Source organism: Triturus cristatus, chromosome 10 (assembly GCF_964204655.1).
Source record: "Triturus cristatus chromosome 10, aTriCri1.1, whole genome shotgun sequence".
Lineage (NCBI taxonomy): Eukaryota > Metazoa > Chordata > Amphibia > Caudata > Salamandridae > Triturus > Triturus cristatus.
This window is the reverse complement of record NC_140593.1, coordinates 872329537-872354522: the sequence shown is the minus strand read 5'-3', so window position 1 is coordinate 872354522 and position 24986 is coordinate 872329537. Positions and strand designations below refer to the sequence as shown.

General features: G+C 45.6%; 1 protein-coding gene across 1 annotated transcript in view; it reads left to right on the top strand.

The window, feature by feature from the left end:
• LOC146796142 (SCO-spondin-like) overlaps positions 1 to 24986 on the top strand; it is a 1481201-nt gene that overhangs the window by 136825 nt on the left and 1319390 nt on the right. Inside the window, exon 18 of the mRNA XM_085631266.1 lies at positions 333 to 513. Coding sequence (XP_085487392.1) covers positions 333 to 513 — 181 coding nt within the window. The remainder of the gene's footprint in view (positions 1 to 332; positions 514 to 24986) is intronic.

The window sequence follows — 24986 nt, the reverse complement described above, 5'->3', positions numbered from 1 at the left end:
TGCTCTATTATTCATAACATCAACTTTTGATGTTGAGTTGTGTGCTAGGGTCTCCAACTTGGAGAACACCCACATGAGGACTAGGTCATGTTCTTGATCACATATTCTACCAGACATTCCTTATATATCAGTAATCCCTATCGATAAGGCTTTAATGCAAAATACAATTTACAGGAAAATAGGAATTGTGCAAAGGTTCTTCATTATGCAATGGCGCTAGATTTCAATAGGAATATGGGGTGAGCATCCTTTGTGGCACTTCTCAAGTTGGGATTCTTCAACGTATATTATGGTGTTGTATTTTATGAGTTTACTAGATCTTTGACTTCTAGTGTCTGCTCGAATGGCATCTGGAACTGCACAGAAGTCGGCTGTCCTGAGACTGCCTACTGCCCAGGAAATCTTGTGTATGAGTTCGGATCCTGCCTGCGGACGTGCGAGAACCCTGAGAGCAACCAGACCTGCTCCAGTGCCATGGAAGGCTGTGTGTGCCCTGAAGGCACCGTGCTCCTGGTAAGCAGTAAAAGATGTATCACTATAACAGAATGTGTGTTTGCCAAGGTCTTAGAGTGGAATCTAGAACTGCCGCCTGCAGATAGTAAAATGTAGTCTAAACAGTTACGAAGGGAAATACTAAATTACTTTACTTAAGAAGGGTATTTGAAAGGAACACAGACCCTTCTTTGTTTCCGATTGAAAACAGTCCAACAGATGATGCACAGGCCACCAGGACATGGGCTTGTACAGTGTTGTGCCCAGGGGCGTAGCTTCAGGGGGATTTGGGGTGTTACACCTCCCTAACAAATGTATTTTGTGATAAATAGTTGGGTACAGTGCTTTCAGTCAGGTATGGTGAGGTGTCTGTCAGATGTCACTAGGAATTTTACACACACAGAGAAAGACGCACACACACTCCCTCCCTCTGTTTGGAAAGACTTAAAGTTTTTTGACTATTTCCCAAAACAATGTTCTTTCTGTCACTTACAGGCACATGCATCAAAGCTATCTGCGATCGCAAACGGCGCGAATCGCAAAAATCGGCCGTTTGCGATCGCAAAAATAGCTTTTGCGATGCATGAAACAACTTGCCACTCGCAATTTAAGAAATCGCAAATTATTGTGATTTCTTAAATAGCGATTGCATTTAAGGAATCCCTAATTGAGATTCCTTAAATGCAATGCATTACAGTTTCCAAAATAGCGATTTCGCTATTAGCGTGAGCAAATTACCATGAGGCTGGACCTCATGGTAATTTGCGAAAACTTAGAAAAATGCACTTATTTGCATTTTAATAAGTTTCATGTTGCCCACACACATGCCCTTAGAGCATGTGTGTATGCAACATTTGTGCAGAGTGAACATACATGGGTGCAATAGGGTGTCATTTTGACACCCTTGCACCATCGAAATTGCGGGAGCAATTTGCGAGTACCTACTGGTACTCGCAAATTGCTCCCGCAATCTCTAATTCATTCCTATGGGCCTGGAGGCCCATAGGAATGAATGGGAAGACATTCCTTAATTGCGACTCGCAATTTGCTAGTCGCAATTAAGGAATTTGTGGGAATCGCTATTTCTTTAGCGATTCCTACATGCATAGGGTTTTGCTATTCCTTAATTGCGATTCCTTAATAATCGCTATTAAGGAATCGCAAAACCCTATGATGATGCATGTGCCTGTTAGTACCCCTACCAGTCTCATTCCCCTCTCTTTCCGCTGCCCCTCAAGCCCCCCCTCCCCTCCTGCCATGCTTGTTGTAAATGTATCTTAACACTATGTGCCAGCATGATTTTTGTGAAATTTGAAGCTCACTGACCAAGCTACGCCCCTGGTTTTTCTCGTGAGTTGCGGAAGACTGCCTTGCAGAACTCAGTACTAAATGTTTTAAGTGTTGTTTGTAAGTTATTCAGAATGTAAGATGATCTATGTTCTATGTACTCTATTACGTAGACCTCTTATTGAGAAGCGGAGTAGCATAACTCAGTGCCATAGGATGAAAGATGGCTCCACTTCTTGGCTGTGTCTGTCATTAATGTAATGCTTCCCATTCTGTCCTTTGGTTGAAGGTGTTGAATTCGGGGAGGGACAATACCAGTGTGCTATTTCTAAAAATGCCTGTCATCACAGCGGAATTGCAACTGGTCACCATGAAAGTAAAAAAGTAGAATGTGAAAGTGGATCAAACAGACAGCAATCATTTGCTTTCAATGTATTTTTTGTTTGATATAAAAAATGTATTAAAACACTTTATAGTAATATTGATACAAAAACAATGTCACACAAAAAAATTATACAATCACAGAGGCAATGCATCACAATCCAGATTGTTATCCTTTAGAAGTTGTTATTCCAAACTTATCTTAAACTGTTCCAATACCACACAGTCTTCATAAAACACATTTGTTAGGCAAGCATGTTCCAAACATAGAAAAGTGAAAAAAGTATGTTTAGGCATGTGAGGCCTATTCCAACAGGCTTCCTAAAAAATGCCATGAAAATCCCGACAGCCTGTACGGAGATCCTAGAGAAACCCCATCACACAAGAAGAAGTGATAAGCAGTCCTGCCAAGTATCACGCATCACATGTGACACTAATGCATTTCAGTGTGGTGATCCGCATCACCGCACTGAAATGCATTGTCACGCATATATAGCGCCTACTGAGCTGTTAAGCAGGAGCGCTAGTAACCATGCACCACTGAGCTGTACTGAAACTAATGCTGGAGGGAGAAGTGGCAGTGCGCCCTGCACTCTGCTCCCGGGGCCGTCTCGGTGTCTGCAGCTATAGCTGCTAAGTGTTACAATGTAACATATATACTAGGATTCACCACTGGCAGCAGCAGGGCATATTAGCTACATTCCTAACCTTCGTGACTCAGAGTCAGGAGGTCAGGACGAGTTTTGTACCAGCACACGCGTCCTGCTGCCGCCAGTGGCCAGAGTTAAAGTTTCGGCAGGCTTGCACCGCGGTTAATTTAAATTAATACAAATGTTTGCCCTAGTACCGGAGGGAGACGACTCACCGCACTGGGGTGCTGGCGGTTGAGTGAACAGCCCGGGGCAGACCTTGCGCTGGAGTTGTTCAGCACATAAGACGCACCAGTCTCTCCACGCAGCTGCTGAACATCAGAAGGCGGAGCCGTTGAGGCCACGGCAAAGTCTAAGTGAGTGCAGCATGGAGTGTGAACTCTCCCTTACTCTGATTTATAAATATGCTTTCACTATATAGCGCGTGCCGCACCCTGTCTTCCTCCTTCAACCGATCCGGGCGGTTTTGCTGATCCCTGTCTTCCTCCTTCACCCTTGTTGATCCCCCACCCACCTTGCGCTTTGAGTCTTGTGCCTAACAGTCAACTTGCCATCCCAAGGACCCTTGCTAAGCCACGGTGTTGTGGCCAGTAGCTATCGCTTGTACACCAGCTTTTGGTCCCCGCAAGTGGCCTAGCTCCCAGTTTACTTCCGCACGCTTGGCCTCGGCTCTTCGCCGCATTTGCGCTGACTAATGGCAGGACCGACCCCGCGACCAGCCTTGGGAGCCCCGCCACCCTGAAACAAGACATCTGGGGACTAACTCCTATCATCTTGGAAAGGCTGGGCTCAGGTACAGGTAGAGAGTGGTGACAGGGAGAGTATGGTGTGTGGGAATATAGCAGCCATGGGTGATGGTTAGGTATGGGTCAGGTGTGCGAGTGGTGGCAGGAGGTGACACTTCTAGAGGCTTTGCTTTTCAGCGATTCACTCCACACATTGACCACGGCTCGACGTGATTTAAAAGGCTTGCGTGAATGAGGAAGGGCTTTGCTGCATTGTGACCAAGTGTGTGTTTCTGTCCCCTCCTACGTTTGCGGTTTATTTCTAAAAACCGCTGGGGGCAATTTAAAACATGTTTCTGACAGTCCTAAGTTGTTTGCTACGTTGTTTGAGAAATTACTGCGCCGGCCTCATCCTGTGAGGATAACGTAAAATGGTGTTTGACAGCCTGTCTTCTGCTAGGCAGCTGAGACTGTGTGACTCTTAGGCAGCTCAGATGCCTCCGTGTGTAACATGTTCATGTTGGGCCCTCGCATATCCTTCCTGTTGGGCGGGGTCCCACGCGGACAGAGAGACCATTTCTGGTGCTTTGCAGCAGTTTTAAAATCTTCTTGGAGTTTCTTGTTGCTCAAATGGGTGTAAATTCTGATACTCATATGTTTCCCTCGTCTACATTGCTTGATTTTGCTCGCACGAAAATGTCCCTCATAGTAGTTGAAATGTCACTCATAATTGCACTGAAATTATTTAAATGTCACACATAGCTATCTGAAACCTTGGCAGCTATGGATAAGAGCCATTAAAAGATTAAACTAAGGAAATTTCCAAGAATGCATGGGTTCACTTTTTTGTTTTACTAAAGATTTTGTAGGTTGCTGGCCCCACTCTGACAAGTTTGGGAAGCTTGTCACAGGTTGACACACAGCATGCTGGTCGGTGAGAAGTGAGAACAAACATCCCTGTGTTGTTCTTTCAATAATACACGCTATTTACTCAGGTCTTCTATTTCATTTTGTCCACTCATAAACTGGAAAGTTCTCTTCTTTAATTCATGCTGTTGAAATAAGAGTAGAAGTAGGTGTAATTCAAATTCCGTCCGGATAGTTTTGCAGTTTACAAACTTTGCGAAGGCTATAGTATTCCATCTACTTCGGGAAACCTTCACTTGCCATTAAACATTCTTTGGAAATACATTTATACGAAGAATTTTCCCTCAGGTTTTTTCGCTAGTTATTTTCCACAATAATAGTAGGTTTTTGTCGAGATATTTTTCTGCAAAACCTAATTCTGAAGAATGTTTGTCCAAACTCTTTTAAATTGTGCAAATTCAGTCCAACCTTTCAAAGCTTACAAAGAGTGCACATAAAAAGCTCAGAGCTAGCACTTAGATAACACAAATCTTCGAGTTAGTGTATGTTTGACTGACAGCAGAGCTCGGAAACACAAACAGGCAGTTAATTCCCTCTGTTTAGCTGTCATCAAAATATAATCAGACTCGAAGAAATTCCAAATTAATGTATGTGCAAAAAACGCCGAAAAGAAAGGGCTCCGTTACAGCAGTGCAGTAAATGGGATTATGATATGGTCTCTTATCTATTAAGAATATTGACCATCTGCACAACTGCATACTGTCATAATAGGTTTTCCTCTTACCAGTTTTTAATAGTATTCTTCATGGTAATTTACTTTTTTTGAAATGCAATTTTAAAAGAAAAGTATAATGACCATAACCCACCTTAAAAGAAATTTGTGTAAGTGCCGAAAGACTTTCTGTAGCTGCTTGAACAATAATCAGAAGCTATTGTGACACTTAAACCCACGCTTCTGTGAATACACTGTAACAGCTTGGCTTACCTCACTCCTGATAAGATAATTGCATTGACAAGAAACATAGGGGCATATGTACGAGGAAGTGGCGGAGTTAGGCGTTCGCCGTCATGGCTTAACGCCTCACTCCCCCACTTCAGAAACGCAAGGCTGTACCATATTTATACGGATATGGTGCAGCCTTGCGTTTCCCCCTGCGCTGGCGCTACACTTAGCAGTGTAGCGCCAACGCAGGCACCCTTGCACCATAGTGCGTCTGCGTGCGGGGAGGATTGTTTATGTGTAGAAAGGTGTGACTTCCTGCACATACACAATCCTAAAATGCCATTTTGTCACTTTTATGTGTGCTGCTCCATGCAGCACACATGAAAGTCACAAAATGGCATTTTAATTATTTTTTTTTACAGATTGTCTATGTACAGGAAGGGGGACCTTCCTGTACATAAACAATCCATGGCAGTTTGCTTTTTCCATGTGTGCTGCACAAGGCAGCACACATGGAAAAAGCAAAAACGAGGAGAAATAATGCATTTCTCCTCGTTTCGCCAAGTTAAGACCAGGTTTTCCCTGGTCAAATTCAAATTCAAATAACTTTATTCGGTTACTATACAGAGTAAACCATAAAAGCACAATTCATAAAATACACATTGTAAAAATCCCTGGGCATTTTTTAAAAAACAAATTTACAATCAAGTTATATCACAATTCATTTCCGTTGTTTAAAAACATTTTTTTAAAAGGCAGTAATAGAGGCGATGGTAAATTCATTGTCAAGATATTGTAATGCCTAGAATGCTGGGCGGCAGTGTCTCAGTCCCAGTCGTTTTAGCACTGGTATGATCCATCTTTTTCTGGGAATACAGTAAAATTTACAGAAAAACAAAATATGTATGGACGATTGTACAGAAACGTCATCACACGGGCATTCGCATAATATTCTGGACCAATCATTACATTCGGGAAAACTTAGCGCTCTATATATTGTATTCAATCTGAAGCGTGTTAACAGAAATCTCTCATAATCGCTATAGACTAACAGAACATATGGCCGGATGCTTTCAAAGGCCAGGGTGAAATGATGAAACTGGACCGTTGGTTTCTTCATTTCGACCGTAAATCTCAGTTCACTCAGGTACCTCATACAGTCAAGCTTTAAGACGTTTCTAGCTACATTACACATAGTGTATGGGTCCTTATGGTATTCTTGATGTCCCAAACAGCTTAAAAATGTTTTAACGTATTCCAGCCATCTAATATGTTTTACACCATCCAACCCCAAAGCATCTTTTAATATATGGCGATTAAGGGCAGTCTCATCTGTGGTCCACACCCTGTGCCAGTGGAGGACTGGCTGGATCTTAATCACATCCTCCAAGTAGGGTAGACCAAGTTCAGCATGACAGATAAAATTAGGTGTACTGTCAGGTACTGATAAGAGGAATTTAAGAAATGTGTTTTCTGCCACCTGCAGTAAGTTTACGTTGGCGAAGCCCCAGATACCCGCTCCGTAAGTGGCAATTGCAACACATTTCGCCTTGTATATATGGAGTATTTCCCCTGGAGAGCGTTTTCCTAGTTTTCGACTGAAATTGGATAACGCCATCAGTGACTTGCTCAACAGAAGCCTTCTAGATTTGACTGCCCTAGACCAGGTACCTGACTGATCAAATAAAATCCCTAAATAGGAAAACGTTTTAGTACACTCAATGGCCTTATTAGAAATAAAAATATTATTACTCTTTTTAGAAGACCCGTTGCCACAATTCATTGCAAAGGTTTTTGAACAATTAATTGTGAGACCCAAGTTTGACATCAAATTGGTAAAAGAGGTGACTGTCCTTTGAAGGACAAGAGTCATGCGGAACATGAGAACCACATCGTCTGCATATAGGAGTGCAGGGATAGGGCGATTTGCTGCTAAAGGTAAAGCCCTGCACTCCTTTATCAGACGGGTGTCTAGGTCGTTTATATACAATGTGAATAAAAATGGAGCGAGAACGCAACCTTTCCTACGCCTTTCTTCACTCTGAAGCTTTTTGTGCCTTCCCCGTCCTGTCCATAACGCACCCTAGCCCTTGCCCCTAAGTAAAGTTGCCTTAAAAAGGAGCTCAATAAGATGTTCACCCCTTGCCCCTCTAAAATCAGCCATAATTTTTCGTGAACGACGCAATCGAATGCAGCCGCTAAATCAATAAAAGTTAAAAACAGCCTTTCCCTTTTTGCGTTAATATATTTCTCTAATAGGATATATAAATGTAATCCCTGTTCAATTGTCCCCCGGCCCTTACGTAAACCATACTGTAGGTCACTAATGACTCCTTTCTCCTCCGCCCAGCCTTGTAGTCTTTCTAAAATCACCTGTCCTATAATCTTCACAGTGGAATCCGATAAAGAGATCGGGCGATAGCAAGCAGGATTCGCTCTATCTCCCTTCTTAAAAATAGGGACAATTATGGAGTCATACCAGGACATTAAAAACCCCTTAGTACAGCATGCATTAAAAACTTGAGTTAAAAGCGGTCCCCACAGTGCCAAACTAGATTTGAATAGGTCCACCTGGATTCCATCCGGCCCCGGGGCCTTGCCGCCAAGACTTGCATTTATGGCGGCGTTGACCTCGCTCAAGGTGAAGTCCAGGGATAGTTTTTGGAAGGGGGGAGGAGGTACAAGGTCATCCCCGTTCTCCACATCACTGGTTTGATTATTATTAAGTTTAGAATAGTGTGAGATCCACTCTAGTTCACTTATTGCAATTTCTATGGTAGCTTTATTGTGCTCAGTCAGGAAAGGCGCATTAACCACCTTCCAAAAGGCAGAGGGATCTCAATTGGTCGAGGCCTTACGCAGGGCACACCAGGCCTCCTCTTTCAACGTTTTCTTCCTTTTTTTCACAACCCTCTTATAGTTCCTTCTGGATTCCCTGATAAGCTCCTGACCGTTCACCCTAGCGTTTAAAGCATATTTGAGTTTAGTATGGGCTTTTGTACATTGGGAATCAATCCTGCCCTCATTGGGTATGTTATTCCTTCTTGCTTTTACACACAGTGTATCTTTTATTTGGTTAGAGATAATTAAAAAATTCTCTATAATTACTTGGTGAGAGGATGTTTCATCTAGACACAGATAAATCATATTCCTACACTTTGAAACAATTTTTATGACAAAATCTTCAGGGTTCAGTTCCCCCATCTTAGTGCATACCCATTTTGTCTGCTTAAGGTGATGTTCTTTAAAAGCTGGGTGGAATTACCCCTCGTATTGAAATCTTTTTTATATACTAGCACATCAATACTTTGTGGATAATAGTCGCTTAAGGCGATATCATGAATGGTAAAATCATTAATGCGTGATGAATGCCTGCTTGTAACCAGTATATAATCAATTATAGAAAAAGTCCCTCAACCATTAAATGTCGGGCAGAAAGGGACCACAGGTGAACATAAATTATTTGCGAAACCCATATCAAATGCAAACATAATATCGTTCAAAAGATCTCCGTAGGGTGTGTGGGGGAAGTGGGCAAAACTGGGACCTTTTTCATACATCATACCACAAACCTTCTTAGCACCCCTTGGACATATATGGGAATTAAAATCACCACCCCATATAATCAGAGCATCATTAGATGCATACGAGAATAAGTTATGCAGGTCGCTATTTAATTTTCGCAGTGTTCTCTCAAGTGTTTCCAATGGGACATTGTTGTAAAAATTTAACAAAATGACACGTAAACTCTGGTCCACATGAATCATTTGATAATACCGATTTGAGGCAGCCAATTCGATTTTCCTCAAATTCAAATAGTTAGACATATTAGTGCAGAGGCCCCCTTTAGCTCTGCCATGGGATGATCTTATTGCTGGTGTGTGAAAAGTTTTATACCCACAAATGTGGGTAGGATCCTCCAACCATGTTTCTTGCAGACTGAGGATCTCATATTTACTAACAAAATAGACCCAAGAGTTGTTACGCACTTTGGGCTTTAGTCCTGCCACATTCCAAAAAAGGAACTGACAATTATCTTTCTTAACTGTACCCATGTTCCCATTCTTTCCCCGCCCGTCCGCCCCCAGTGATGAGTTGGGCCATGTTTGTGTTAAGAGGGGTTGGGTTTGCACTACCCTAGTATCTGGGGCTATGCCCACTGTTACCTGTATTTTTTTCGGCTAGGGCTCTCTCTTGTGTGTCCTTTAGTGAATTGCTGACTCGGGGTATTAACAGACCCTTATTGGAGCCAGAATCTACACTATTGGGATTTCCCACCTGATCAAAATCCTCTGTTCTCAGTCAGTCTACTGCTTCATAGTCATGTTCACTTCACGATATATGATCTGAAATATTTACCACACAACCATTTGCAGCCAAGTCACTTCTATGGGCCTTGGTTGAATCAGTAGGGCTATCCCCCACTGGAACACCCCCCTCCTTCCCTGGATTCAGTACCTCTTCAACAGATGTAATTTGCTGTTCTATAGTTCCCACAGCACCAGTTAAATAATTTAGGAGGGACTGATGACAAAGCTTCCCTGGTTTAACTAACTTTTTGTTCTGGGCGTAGGAAGGTGGAATCTGACTATATGGTTGCCCTCACTTTTTGCCTGGTGTTTTGCTGATTTATGACTTAGTTGGACTGGGATCCTGCTATTCAGGCCCCAGTCTATCTGTTTTCTCTGTAAAATGGTTTCCATGTACATTAGGTACATATATACTTGGATTCTGGAGTGCCTTATAAGCCCCTAGTATATGGTATACTATGCACCTAGGGCATAGGTACCTCAGAGGCCTACCAGGGGCTGAAGCATGTATTATGCCACCCCTGGGAAGCACTCCAAAATGGCACTACAGGTCTGCTACTGCAGTCTGGGTAAGGGTGTGCTTGCACCCCTTACAGTGGTATAGGCTACCTATATCCACATATATATACAGACACATATAAACCTATAAGTCACTCCTATGGCAGGCCTTGACAATCTTGAAGGCAGAGTGCTTGGTTTTCTGTGAGAGGGTGCCCAAGCATGAGCTGAGCCCCTCTGCAGCTTTCGGAAATACTTCCTTATGGTTGTTCTGTGACACAGCCATACCATATACTCTTAAGTGCATTATAACCTCGCGTTAAATGCTAACTTTGGAATGGCTGCATCAAAACATGTTGTGTTTGGATTCAAACGCTTTGGAATACTACCACCCGCCAGTTCTGGCGGCGGGGGTAGCATTCCACCCTTCTAGAGGGAAAGACATGTTCAAACTGGTCAAACCCGGTAGGACTTTCCTGAGCCCTTGCATGACAAAATGGATGCCTCTTCCACAGACACGGGTCTGGCCTCCTGCTGCTGACCGAAACTCCGGCAGGGGAGGCCTGGACAATAGGTTTCCTGTCGAAGGGAGGTGTGACCACCTCCCCAGACAGGCAGATGTGTATTGGGGCTGGGCGGGAGCACTCTCTGGTGCATTGAAGTCCTGCACTGGGGGCAGGTTTCCTGTCCCTGTGCATAGTCCATTTCAAACTGGTTGCCGGGGTTACCTGCCCCTGCTCTGGTGCGAAACTAGACAAAGGAAATGGGTGTAACCACCCCTCTTTCCAAGCCCACCCATAGGTGGGGCCTTAGAGTTAGTCCATCCCCTAAACTTAGTATAAGTATAGGAATCCAGTCCCTAGGACTTTAGATTACCTTGGACGAAACTCTGCAACATATATCCTGGACCTTCGACGTTCTATCCTGACTAGAAGACTGAAGAAATCTCCCTTGGTGTCAAGGAGTGACACCCCTGCTTGGCAGGCACCAAAGAAGTAACTGACTGGTCTGCATCGCTGAAGCTCCCGCCGGACGCCGAAGTCTTTGCATCACCAGAGGTGGATTTTCAGACTTCCCCAAGGCTACCCTGAGTCCACAGTAAAGCTGAGACCCGTGGCTATTGTGGGTGACGTGGAACCGTGACCCCTGGATACCGTGAACTTTTGCAGCAACACTATCTTCCTGGTTCTCCTCGAATTTGTGTTTTGGGCTCCGAGTAGCCCCAGCCTTGAGCACCTCCTGCACCGAAGATTGCTGGCCTCCACTCCACGAGTGACCTGTGGGCCAGCTTCAAGTGCGACCGCTTGAGGCTCCTTCGCGATTACTAGCCTGTTGGCTAGCAGGTCCTCACAAAGGCAACTCCTTTTCTACTTGGGCTTTCCTGGTTGCTCCAGACGTGCCCTGACTTACCCTTGCTGGGTGAGTCCCTCAGACCTTGCTGGTCTGCACCGCAGTCCTTTCTCTGAATTCCAGTGACTTACCGTTGCCAAGGCTTGTTGGGTCCATTCTGGTCGCCGACACCGCAGCACTCGACAGACTTTGTGAGACAGCTCGAATCCGGCTCGTGGACTTTGTCGACACTTCTTGGACCTCGTGGCTGAAGAGTCAAGACACCCATCAACACACCTGAAGCACCCGACATCTGTGGGCATTGGTCCATCCTGCCCTCGGTCACTGGCTAGTGACCGAGACTCTGTCCCCTCTGCTTTCAGGTTCCTTCCATCCTAGATCCAGGCTTGGATCTCTTCGGACACTTCTCCTCTTCACCTCTTCACGGCAGCAGCAGTTCTTTGCAGGCTTCCATTGCAATTGATGACGCAACCCGACACCAAAAGACACCTATGCACCTGGCTTCCCTGGGTGAGGTAACTCGAGTACTCTGGTGCTCCCGTGGGTGCTAGCCCTAGAACTTCTTAAGTCCAAAAGGGTTTGGTCCTGACTCGATTCTAAGTGTCCCTAATCTTTAAATTTCCAACCGTGACATTGCCCATAGAAGATAACGGGAACCCGCGGTTGTGTTCACACACTGCATACAGTCCCCGTGGGTCCCCTGTGTCACTACTTTGGGTGGTTCCTTGGGGTACCAGTGATTCTACAGGCTCCAGGCCTTGTGTCTAGTTCAGTCGTGGTTCTTATACCACTTTTTTGGTATATGGTTTGGTACGCCCCAAGGGCCCAAACGTGTATTTGTGCTATTACTGATGATTGCTCACTTGTAACTTAAGTACTTCGAACTCCAGTCTCATAAAGAGACTAGAGGGGTGTGTTTTAACCTAAATACATATATTTAAAATATATACCAGGTGTGGTTGTCCTTTCATTTGATCACTCAAGAGATTATAGACTGGTAAAACAAGCTGCTTTACATTCCTTCAAGACTTAGCCTGAAGGCTGCTCTCCATAGCTACCACTAGGATAGCTTGCAACAAAGGTTGTCTTTAACCTATCACCATAAGGGGTTGTTTGGACTGATACAAGGTGCCCAATAGAATTAGTGGACAGCATATATCAGGCCACCTTCTCACACTGGGCACTCGCTAGTTTCCTCTTCCCCATGATTTTACAAACAGATAAAGAAACTAACAGTTGTGCCAGAAACAGGTATAGATAAAAAAAATAAAAAAATGATTTGTCCAAAATTGTCCACAAATCAAGGAGTCAGAGTATCAGAAGTCACTAATGTGCTTCAATCGATTTTCCTTCTCTAGGGGAGTAATGCAGGCTCAAGTGAGTCAACTGATATATAGAAAAACCTCATTCAAGCCTTCATTATATGACTGGACTTGAACACAATGCACAGTACCTTTAATACAGCAGATGACAGATTTGTGGCCCAGCCCGGCCTCTGTCGGTCTATGACGGGCTAAGACGGGCCCGTCTTGGCCCGAGCTGTGCCCGGGCACGTCCCGCGCTGCGGGACCGCCGCCTGAGTTATCAAGCCCCTGCAGGGGCCCCTCCAGGGGCCCCTCCAGGGGCTGGGAGAAAAGTTCAAAGTGCGTTGGCCCAGGGACACGGGCAAAAGTACAGCCTCCTTCGTTTGCGGTCTCCCGCCGTCGCGGGACCGCTGCCGGAGTTCTCAAGCCCCTCCAGGGGCCGGGAGAAAAGTGCGTTGGCCCAGGGACAAGGGCAAAAGTACAGCCTCCTTCGTTTGCGGTCTCCCCCTGGTCTTAATGTTGGCGCTGCCTCCTATGTACACTGCCCTCGTACATAGGAGACAGCGTCAAAATCAATGGGTGTTTTGCGGTGGAACGCCCACCGCAACACCCACTGCCCTTCCCTTTCATGGTAACCATAGCGTGAAAGGGGTCCTTATTTACAAGGCAGTGTTAAGCCACGTTAAGTGGCTTACCGCTACCTTGTAAATAAGGCTAAGCCCCTATCGCCATCATAACGTCGGAAAAAGTGATGTTCCTGTGGTGATAGGGGCTTGTACATATTCCTCATAGAGCCATCACCCGATTCATAGACTGTGGACTTCTCATGACCAACAGATTGATCACCCGCACATGAAAGTCCCCTGCACCTCCTGTGAAAGCGCTGCCTTACACAGGAAAGACAAGTGGGGCCTGCGAAAATACCCGTTGGCAGTTAGCTGGGATGCCATCCTAGCCAACTCCCTAACTGCTCTGCCACCTGCCGACGAATCACCAGGAGCTGCCTCATCTCCAGCGATTGCAGACACCTTCTGACTATTAACCTATCACCAGGAATGTCTGTTGCTCCCCCCTGAATACACAACAGCCATATCTTTCTTTGTTCATTCACACTGTCTCTCTGTAAAGATGCTCTTTTCCCCCTCTCCTTCTGTTGTGCTGTAGTGCGGACCTGATGTTGGTATTTCCTGTCTGGTTATACTTTTTTGTTATTTCTGTTTCATACATATTGCTTATTGAATCTTCTGACCACTGCACTGGCGCCCTCTGCTGTAAACTCCTAGATGTGTTATGTGTTACATATCTCATATATTTGATTGTAATATGCATTATTGGTATACTAAAAATGCAAATAAAGAGATTCAAAAATACATTGTAACAGCTCTCATCCAGTGCATCACCTTGCATACCATCAATTTAATGGCATGGCATGGATCATGTGTCTAAAGCACCCTACACACAAGTGCTCATTACATTCAGTCATTCCAAGGAACAGTTCCAAAGTAGATATGTCACTCGGTCTGATGTGCACTGGGCAGTCCTCATTGATTTTACTATTAAAGCTGTGAGCCCTCCATTGTCATATGATCTGCCCTTCCTTCATCAAAAGTAAGCATAAAGTATAAAAGAAGGAGAAATTACTAGTAGTTAAACAGTAAAGTCGGTTCTAGTTCAATTCATATAAATTCACAGCATAACCAGTTACACAGTCATCCAGATGAAGTCATACTCACATGTTTCATGGAGTACAAACATTAAAAAAACAGTAAAGTGAGATTAAATTATTTTAATATTGGTAAATTATGACACCAATTAAATGTCATTTACAAACATCTACAATGGAAACATGTTAACATAATTTTGCAACCTCTAAACATTTTATTTTCATTTTATTTTTAAACTGCAGTGAGATTTTTAGGTTTCGCAAGCATATCACTTGGCTTTGCTTGTGAAATCTATTATTAATATAAATCTTAAAAAGGACTTATACGCCGCCCCTGGCTTTTCATTGGTTCCTGTGCTTGCCACTTACTTTGCCTCTGTTTCTATTGACTGTAGCTTACTAGTTCCTGTTGTTCTTCATATCTTTCTCTTATCAGTTTCCCGTGGCCCAAGTACTTTTATAATTCGCTTTGTGGGACTTTTTTTTAAGCTTTTGACTACACAGCACTTGCTCTGTGCTTTCTTTTACTTTCTGCCATGTGCATGGCTCTCTACAGTTCATCTCTGTCCCTCATGTTGCTCCACCACTCCTTCTCCCTCCTCACACGCACCACTTTTATGACAACCATTAACCAACACTACACATTGCCATGGCCCTTGTGCAACTGCTGCCCTCTTGGAGTCAGGCAACAGTCCAGTTAATTGGACATCAGGAGACTACACTGCTCCAGGAGTGATTATTGGCTGTGCTTGAGTGCACAGGGTAAGTAGCCTTTGTAAACTGGCTGCTGTGTGCAAAGCTGTGTTGCAGCGAGTGTTGTCTTCTGTGAGGCATGTGTAGTACCGGACCTGGCAGCTACAATCCTTGGGTACCTGTGCTGTGAACCATTCGTCTTGTGTGCACATGCATAGTCTTTTGCTACTGGTGCCGCGGGCTGTGCACCTTGTTGATTTTTCTGGTTACCATGTCTATTCACTTGTAAATCAAAATGTATGGCTTGGCTTCTCAATCTCAAAGTACCAATAGGACCACAACAGACCTCCGATTGGCTTCAATTTAGGCATGTTGCATCCTTTCTACTTTGTGGTTGGCTTTTATGGAATAATTCCGGAAACAGATGTCAGCAAACCCTTTCTGTGACTCACTCACTCCCTTCCTAAAGAAAGCCTCCACTGACCCTAAAGATCTAAAAAAAAAAATTGTCTGATCTCCCTTCTTCCCTACCCGGCCAAAGTTCTTGAGGAAACCATCATGCAGCAGCTCACAGAATTCCTGGGACAAAACCAGCTACTGGACGCCTCTCAATCAGGATTCCGTGCTAATCACAGCACTGAGACCGCACTGATCGCTGCCACTGACGACATCAGAACACTCCTCAACCATGGAGAAACCATGGCTCTGACCCTACTTGACCTCTCCACAATGTTCGACAAAGTCTCCCACAGCACCCTCATAAAGAGACTTCACAACACAGGCATACACCAAGATGCCATCAAGTGGATCGCCTCCTTACTCACAGAATGCACACAGAGCGTCCAACTGCCTCCCTTCACCTCTGCATCCTAAGACATCAAATGCAGCGCACTGCAAGGATCAACCCTAAGCCCTGCCCTGTACAACATCTACATGACCCCCTCGCAGACGTCGTTAGATCCCAAGGACTCAACCTAATCTCCTACACAGATGACACTCAACTGATCCTCTTGCTCACTGAGGACAGCTCCAATGCCAAAACCAACTTCTGCAACCCCATGACCAACATAGCTGAATGAATGAGAGACACCTGGCTCCAACTCAACTCCAACAAAACCGAAGTGCTAATCTTCAGGAAGAACACCTTCAGATGGGACCATAACTGATGCCCCGCAGAACTCTGACCCATACCCACACTGACCGACCACGTACGCAAGCTCGGCATTATCCTCGACATCTAACTGACCATGAACCGACAAGTTAACACAGTCACCTCCTCTTGCTTACACACACTTCACATGCTCTGCAGAATCTTCAGATGGATTCCAAAAAACACCGGAAAGACCATCACCCAGGCCCTCGTCACCAGCTGCCTCGACTACGGCAACACCCTCTACACCGCCATCTCCACCAAGCTCCTCAGAAAACTTTAGACCATTCAGAACGCTGCAGTCAGACTCATCCTGGACCTCCCCAAAGGAACACAGATCGCCCCCCACCTGAGAGGCCTCCACTGGCTCCCTAATCAGAAAAGATGTCAGTTCAAGATACTCACGTATGCCTACAAAGCCCTCCACATCCTAGAACCTGCCTACCTCAACCATCGACTGAACCTCCACCAACCCGCTAGACACCTGTGCTCCTCTTCACTTGCCCTCGCACACACTCTCCCACATCTGTCCCAGCTGCAGCGGTGCTCGATCCTTCTCCTACATCGCTGCCAAGACCTGGAACAACATTCCCCTCCAGCTCTGTACAGCCCCCTCCCTGGCAGACTACAGAAAGAGACTCAAGACTTGGCTCTTCGACGGAGATGCAGCTCCAGATACCCCTAAGTGGGACAGTGCTGCGCTTTACAAATACTGTTTGATTGGTTGATTGATTGGCTAATGCGAATAGACAGATCTATGCTGGAGTGCTGTCATTTGATTGGTCTACAGGCAGAACTGTGATTGTTTGCTGAAGACTGATTGGTGCTCTCTGAAAAGAGGGTGGGCCAGAATAGGAGCCCGGAAGAGCGTCTAGTTCCCTGTGCTGATGTGGCAGAACGGTGGGGCTTTTCTCAGTGAAGAAGTGAGACCTTTTCATCTAAATAGGTAAGATACATGACCCGTATTGAATTGATATACCCCTTTCACACATCAGTACGTTGTGAAAGTCTATGCATGATTTTGCTTTGACCATGCTGACTAGGATCCTTCTGAGCTACCCCTAAAATCTTCTAGCACCATTCCTGAACCTTCATGATGCACTCCACTAATCTACCACTCTTGCAGGTGTTGGGAGAGGGGTAGGGGAGTTGAACTTTTATGCTCCTATTCCTATGGTGACCAAGCAGTTCAATGTCTCTGGGGCACCACTTTTCCATTCCTGAACTTTACATACCATTGTTATCTGGTGTGTTGTCTCAGTTAACCTGAATGACTACAACTCCCATAATGCATTGTTCTGTAAAGCAAAGAGAAGGAATGGAAAAGTGGTGTAGCAATTAAATGGAGCCAGCTGGTCAGCGTACATATTCCCTAAAAATGATTCACACTAGTCCACGTATAGCCTTTAGAAGCCTACTCTCTGGGACTCATAGAACACAGTCCTTGAGGCCCCCAGTGTCTAACCCGTGAATCCCCTAGCACTCACAACCTGAACCACATGTAACCATCTAGTATAACTCCAAGAGACCAACCTCTTTGACTCCTAGAAGCACCAAAGTCTTTTTATCCCACTCCAAAGCCTACAGTGCACCTAATACTTATGCAAACTATCCCTATTCAGGAAGAACGCTATCCATTTTTAGGCTAAAATGTGTGCTTTTAACTTTACTTTCTTCCTATCTATCACAGGACAAATAACCCATTGGTCTGCTATCTAAAGACACAGCTACCAACGTTTGCTTTAAGCACTGTCACCTAGTGGGGCTGCCTATCGTAAAAATGTGAATGCGATTTGGAATTGACATATTAGCTTAACCTGAGAACATACCTATGCATACTACTTATAGCACATCTTCACAAGACCAATCAGACTCCAGTTTGTGATGTCGACCACCCAGTTATTTGGCTAGGTAGCCAGTTACCGAAAGAGCTGCAGTGTCAGAAGAATAGCAGATTTTCACTATACAAATTTAAGAACATTACATTACAAAACCTCAATCATTCCTGTACTGGACAGTAGGCAAATACCTTTTCCCTTGATCATCTGTAAAATTTGACACCTATGCCAAGACCCATTGAAACCCACCCTTATTTGCCACAGAATGCACTTTCCCACATTTCATAGCCTACAGTGCATGAAACGAGGTCCTTTCACCCACTAATGCCCTTTGGAAACACCCCTGAGTAGGAGCTTCAGTTCTATGTCAGATGTGCTCGAAACTCATTTCCCACATCCCATGAGCCTGCTTCATTCATTCAATGGGATAGACACTATTTTGCTTGCTCCATAATGTAGACAAGTAATGTCAAAGCAAAGTAAGCACATGTGGTACATAAAGTGGAATAGACATGATCCTCTTGCTCTTTGTCTTTTTAGCATTTTTTTCAGGATGAGCTTCAAGCTGAAATAGAGGAATATTTTAAGCTGAATAATGGCTCAGCGGATAGCACCCCCTGCTCTACTACCGCTGTCTCTTGATTGCCCACCCACTCCTTCCACTATATGTAGTTTATTGTCCCTCAACCCTGTCTGTTGTTTGCCCAGCACCCACCCTCTTACCGCTGTCCGTTGTCTCCCAACCCACTGTCCTCATCCCACTCTCATGTTGCTTGCTCCCTTCACAAAGTCCTTGCGCTGTTTGAATGTTTATTTTTACATATCCTGCTTGTCTTGCACAAAAAGCTGCTACGGTGCCAATGAAGCTGCACTGCGTTTTGCCCCAGATCTGTGGCCCTGGAGTGGAAGGCTCCTCTTGGCAGGCTGCCCACATAATAGCATGATGATGCTCACAAAGCCAAAACATACAACAACAACAAATATTATTAATCACATAGGCAAAACCTAATGCATTTGCCAATGCTTGTTTTTTCTGATGGCTTAATGACTCAGCATGTTAAAAAGCTTGTGACTAATATTTAGTATGATCTTCAGATCCCCCTTCAATTGCTTATAAATTGAGAAAAATAAATAATGACACCCATTATTCACAGAGCTAAAAATGGTATGAAGTGAGGAACGATGCACTATGTTAAAAACAAGGTGATATTGTTATGATGGGTATGCAATTTGTGAATAAAGCTTAGGACACATTACCCCTTCGGAGGGACTCCTCTACTGTCTTCATCATTGATCTTTATATAGATAGATAAATAAATTCTTTATTAGTTTAAATAAATAACCATAAAAGATATAAACAGGTAAAAGCATATAAAAGATACTAAACAGTACACATATAATATAAAATACATTGTGCATGCAACTTAAGACGTAAATAACAAGACAGGTACAGTTAACACAATGAATCCAGTTGCCACTAAAATTTAGAAGTGGTAAATCCAGTGTGTTCAAATATTATAAAAACAAGTAAAAATACAGGTGTTTAGGCTCGGCCCCTTGGATCTTAACAATCAATCAATCAATAAGGGGTTTGTAAAGTGCGCTACTCATCCGTGAGGGTCTCAAGGCGCAGGGGGGAGCAGCTCCGGATCAGTCGAAGAGCCAGGTCTTGAGGTCCTTCCTGAATGTGTGCAGGGTCGGGCGCGTCTGATGTTCACAGGTAGATCATTCCAGGTCTTGGCCGCGATATAGGAGAAAGCTCTTCCCCCAGTTCTTTTCCAGCAGATGTGTGGGACCTCTGCCAGGGCGAGTTCGGCAGAGCGGAGGTCTCTCTTGGGTACGTGGAAGGATACTCTCTTGTTGAGGTATTTGGGCCCGATGTTGAGGGATTTGTAGGCATGGGTGAGTAGTTTGAAGGTGACCCGCTTCTCCACGGGGAGCCAGTGGAGGTCTCGTAGGTGTTGGGTCATGTGTTCGTGGTGCGGAGTCCCGAGGATGAGTCTGGCTGCGGCGTTCTGGATGGTTTGGAGTCTGTGTTGAAGGGTTCTGTTGAGTCCGGCGTATAGGGCGTTACCGTAGTCGAGTCTGCTGGTTATGAGTGCGTGGGTGACGGTCCTTCTGAAGTCAGGGGGATCCATTTGAATGTCTTGCGGAGGATGCGGAGGCAGTTGAAACTGGTGGAGGCGACGGCGTTGATCTGGCAGTTCATGGAGAAGGTGGAGTCGAGGATGATGCCGAGGTTTCGTACATGGTCTGTAGGGGTGGGTGGGTTGCAGAGGGCCACCAGGTGTTGTCCCAGGCAGAGGTGCATGGTCCGAGGATGAGGACTTCGGTCTTCTCCGAGTTGAGCTTCAGACAGCTTTCTTTCATCCAGGCTACGACGTTCTTCATTCCTTCCTGAAAACAGAGTCTGTTGTCTTCGGGTTTCTTCATGACTGAGAAGATGAGCTGGGTGTCGTCGGCGTAGGATACAATGCTGAGCCCATGCTGTCTGACGATGGTGGTGAGGGGGGCCATGTAGATGTTGAAGAGCGTGGGGCTGAGCGAAGATCCTTGGGGTACTCCGCAGTTGATATCTGTGGGTTCGGAGAGGTAGGGAGGGAGTCTAATCCTCTGAGTTCGGCCGGAGAGAAAGGATTGGATCCGGTCGTGAGCGGTTCCTTGTATCCCTGAGTCGTGAAGTCTAACTGTGAGTGTGCGATGTGAGACGGTGTCGAAAGCTGCGGGGAGGTCTAACAGGATGAGGGCCGCAGTGTGTCCCTGGTCGAGTAGAATGCGGATGTCGTCGGTGGCTGCGAGGAGGGCAGTCTCGGTGCTGTGGTTGCTGCAGAATCCAAACTGGGAGGCGTCCAGGATTGAGTTCTCTTCGATGAAGGAGGTCAGTTAGGTCTTTACAAGTCTCTCTGTGACTTTGGCCACAAAGGGGAGGAGAGAGATAGGCCGGTAGTTTTTCAGGTTGTTGGGTCGGCAGTTGGCTTCTTGAGGAGTGATTTTACCACCGCCCGCTTACAGTCGTCAGGGAAGGTGCCGGACATGAAGGAGGCGTTGATGGTCCGTCCTAGTTCGGGTGCGATGGCGGCGGCGGCCCTGTGGAATATGTGCAGAGGTCAGGGGTCTGTAGGGGCTCCTGAGTGGGCTTTCTTCATGGTTGCGGTGATGTGTTCTACAGTGGCAGGATTCCAGGTCTTGATGGATGGCTTATCGTCCGCGTAAGGGGGGGTGTCTGGTGTCTGTTCGCTGAAGTTGTCATAGAGGCTCTTGATCTTCAGATGGAAGTAGGAGCTGAGCTTGTCGCAGAGTTTCTGGGAAGGAGTGACCTCTGTGGCTTTGCTGGGGGGTTTCGTGAGCTGCTGTATGATGTTGAACAGTTCCTTGGCGTTGGTCGTGTTGGTCTGGACTTTGTTTCTTATGAAGGTACGTTTGGTGTCTCTTATGCGTTGGTGGTATTCCTTCAGGGCGCTCTTGTGGTTGTTCTGGGCTTCCGTGGTTTTCTGGTTTCACCAGGTCTTCTCTAGGCGTCTGCAGGTGCGTCTGGCTTCTTGGAGTTCGGTGGTGAACCAGGCGACCTTCAGATGGTGTTGTTTGGCGGGGTGGTGGAGGGGTGCCAGCTTGTCGGCGAAGCAGAAAATCCAGCGGTGAAATTATTTGGCTGCGGAGTTGGTGTCAGTGGTGGTGCGGGGGGTCTTGGAGGAGGGTGATGTTGATGTGTTCCTCTGTTACCTTGCCCCAGTTTCTTCGTGTGCACGCTGGGGTGGCTGGGGTGCGGTGGTGGTGTTGAAAGTAAAATGGACGCAGTGGTGGTCCGTCCAGGGGGACTGGGTGGTGTGGCTGAAATGGATGTTTTTCCTCCTGCAAAGATGGGGTCGAGGGTGTGCCCAGGTTTGTGAGTCGGCGTGTTGACCAGTTGCTACAGTCCGAGGTTGCCGAGGTTGTTGAGGAGAGCGGTGGAGTCGGGGTCGTCGCAGTTGTCGAGGTGGAAGTTCAAGTCTCCGAGTAGGATGTAGTCCGTGGAGGTGATGGCTTGGGGTGCGGCGAGCTCGGCGATTGATGTTGCAGACTGGGTGCGAGGTCCCGGCAGTCTGTAGATGAGGGTGCCGCGCAGCATGGTTCTGGGGCTGGTCTGGATCTGGAAATGGTGTTCCGTGTTGGAGTGGGGGTCACTCGTGCTGGATGTAGAGAGTCGAAGAGGGGTCTTTTGTGCGATGGCGAGTCCTCCTCCTGGGCGGTGGGGGCAGTCTTTTCTTTGGATCCTGTAGCAATAACAATATTACTTAACAAGCATTGGCATAGCCAATAGTTCTCGCCTTTGGGACCTTATAAGTGTTTAGCCATGCAACAGTTGCATAACTAAATACTTATAAGGTCCCAAAAGCGACACCTATTGGCTATGCAGAGCGGCCGTGCGGCTGCGAAAGTGAAAGTGATCGCAATCACACATCAAAGCGGCCCGCGAAAGTGAAAGTAATCGCGGTAAAGCGCGGCGCGTGCGCCCGCGCACATGCACTGTAGCTCTAAGCTGGCCTGGTAGCACTTTTTGGAGCCCTCTCAATAAGTCACGCCAGACCAGCGCATGCGCTGGGTCAGGCGAGACCTAAAAAGTAACCCACATTTACACAGGTACACATATCTCCCAACAATGCAAGAAATAGCATTGTTGGCCTTACTTCTTGAAACTGAGCCTCTCTCAGAATAGAAACCAGGAACTGTTTCCTAGAGAGAGTGTATGGGCTAAAAAACATTACTACATGTGCAATAGGATGCACTGACGTTTTGTCACACTCACAAGAGCCTAGAAAGCCATCTGCAACCCAGGCTTTAGGAAAGCTGATAAGTGGGAGGAAAGAGTTCACCCAACCTGAACCTGGATAAGAGATGGCGGTGGCAAACATTGTTCACCCAAGTCAGGTATGGTTCGATGGAGCTAACTGTTTTTGCCAAACTGTCAGCCCGAACAGTTGGTTTGCACAGTTCATGATCGTCTCTAAAAACGGTGAGACCATATAAAAACATTTGTTTGACTCACAAATGATCAGCCTTAACAATTTCCTTGGGCTGCGTGAAAAGACTAGGGCGACCCAAGGCTGTAAATGCAGACTTAATGTAACTCACCCAAGGGATAGCTTTGGAACTGGCCAAAGAGAGGCAATCCCCGATTATCAACCTATTAAGGATTGGCTTCCTCTTAAGTCACATTGAAATCCAACATAATAAAGGTCTAAGTTTTATAAAGTCTGAGATGTACCTGATACAAAGTTTCTCATGCACAGCAAATGTGGGTGTGCAATGAGGGACCCCCTAAAGCCTCCTAAAGAACTTATTTTCCTCTAGCTATATTTGGCCACAGTCACGATACTCCCAGATATCACTGCTGTAGCAAGTAGTGGAAACACAATTGGCTTTGTAAACACGAGTCAATGCTTTTTCAGGTTTCCTACCCACTCTTAAACTGTAATCCAGAACCACTCCACACAATCTGGCTAGTGTAAGCCTCTTCAAATGAAAAGAAGTGCCCCAGGAGGACTTGTTGTCAAACTGCATCGATCTTCACCTTTTGAGGAGGCTCAGCCCCTGGACAGACATTCTCCCAAGCTAAATCGAAATGTAGTCCCATTGCAATGGCAATTAACCACATCAATCCTCCCTCCCCACTCTGTCATTCTGCTGGTTTTCTGTCCACAGTCCATAGTCAACTTGTCAAGTAAGTTAGGGTTTTTTTGTTTGTTTGTTGGTATAATGTTTGATGCAACTTACTTCAGAAGGCAAGGATGCTCAAATTTGGAGTTTAAACCATCAAAGGTGTGGTGCTCTGGCTTGCGCTCCCTGTCCATGTGCAGAGCTGGGGTGGAGAGCGGACTACCAAGTAGGACTGTGCCATGTGGACACCAGCTTTAGATTTAGACTTCCTGGAGTTTGTATAGATGTGCGTAAAGGTAGTAAGACTGCACAGGCTTTTTAGCACAGACTTTCTTCTCACAAGATGGGAGCATGTTGCTAAGAAGCCTATATAAACAAGCCATTCCTTTAGCGTGGTGATTTACACACTGGGGGCTTATGTACAAGCCCCTATCTGGCATATGTACAAGCCCCTTGTGTGCCTGCATTGGCGCTAAGTTGCCAAACTCAGCGCCATCACAGGGGGAAACGCAAGGCTGCGCCACATTCTTGTAAATATGGTGTAGCCTTGCCTTTCAGAAGTGGGGGAGCATGTCGTTAAGCCAAGGAGGGTAACGACACACTCCACCACTTCCTTGTACATATCCCCTCAGTTTGAATTCATGTCAAAGCTCTCTGAGAAGTGGAAAATACTGAAATAGAGCAAGAGGAGGAGGAATTGCTTAACCCTTCACAGAGAGACCTTGAAGGTCTGATGAAGGAAGCAGTTTACTCCAAATTGAAAGAGCCCTCTGATAAGTAACAGAGAGGGCACAGATGTAAAGGAAGGCCAGGAGGAATTTCCAAGGGGAAAATATGTCCAGGGTCAACAGGTGGTCGATATACAAAAGCATATCAGGGAAGTCCTTATTTTGAACTGAGAACTGAAAAACAGAGGATGAATTTTTTGCCCAGTATGTTATGAAATGATCAGATTTGCTTTCTCCACATTGCATTATAAAGTATATTATCCTGAAGGAGTGGAAGGGTATTGACAAAGTTGCCTTTCCAAGATTTCTAGCTAAGAGATACCCGAAGATTGGATTTGCGGTGACCTTTCCCTAAAATCCTATGGTCAATTCTACATTGGCTAGTATGGCATCTTTCTCATCTCTATCCAGAATAGAAGTTTCTCTTCTGGCTGCTTTTTAGAAATCACTGGAATCCTCCTTTCAAAGTGTGT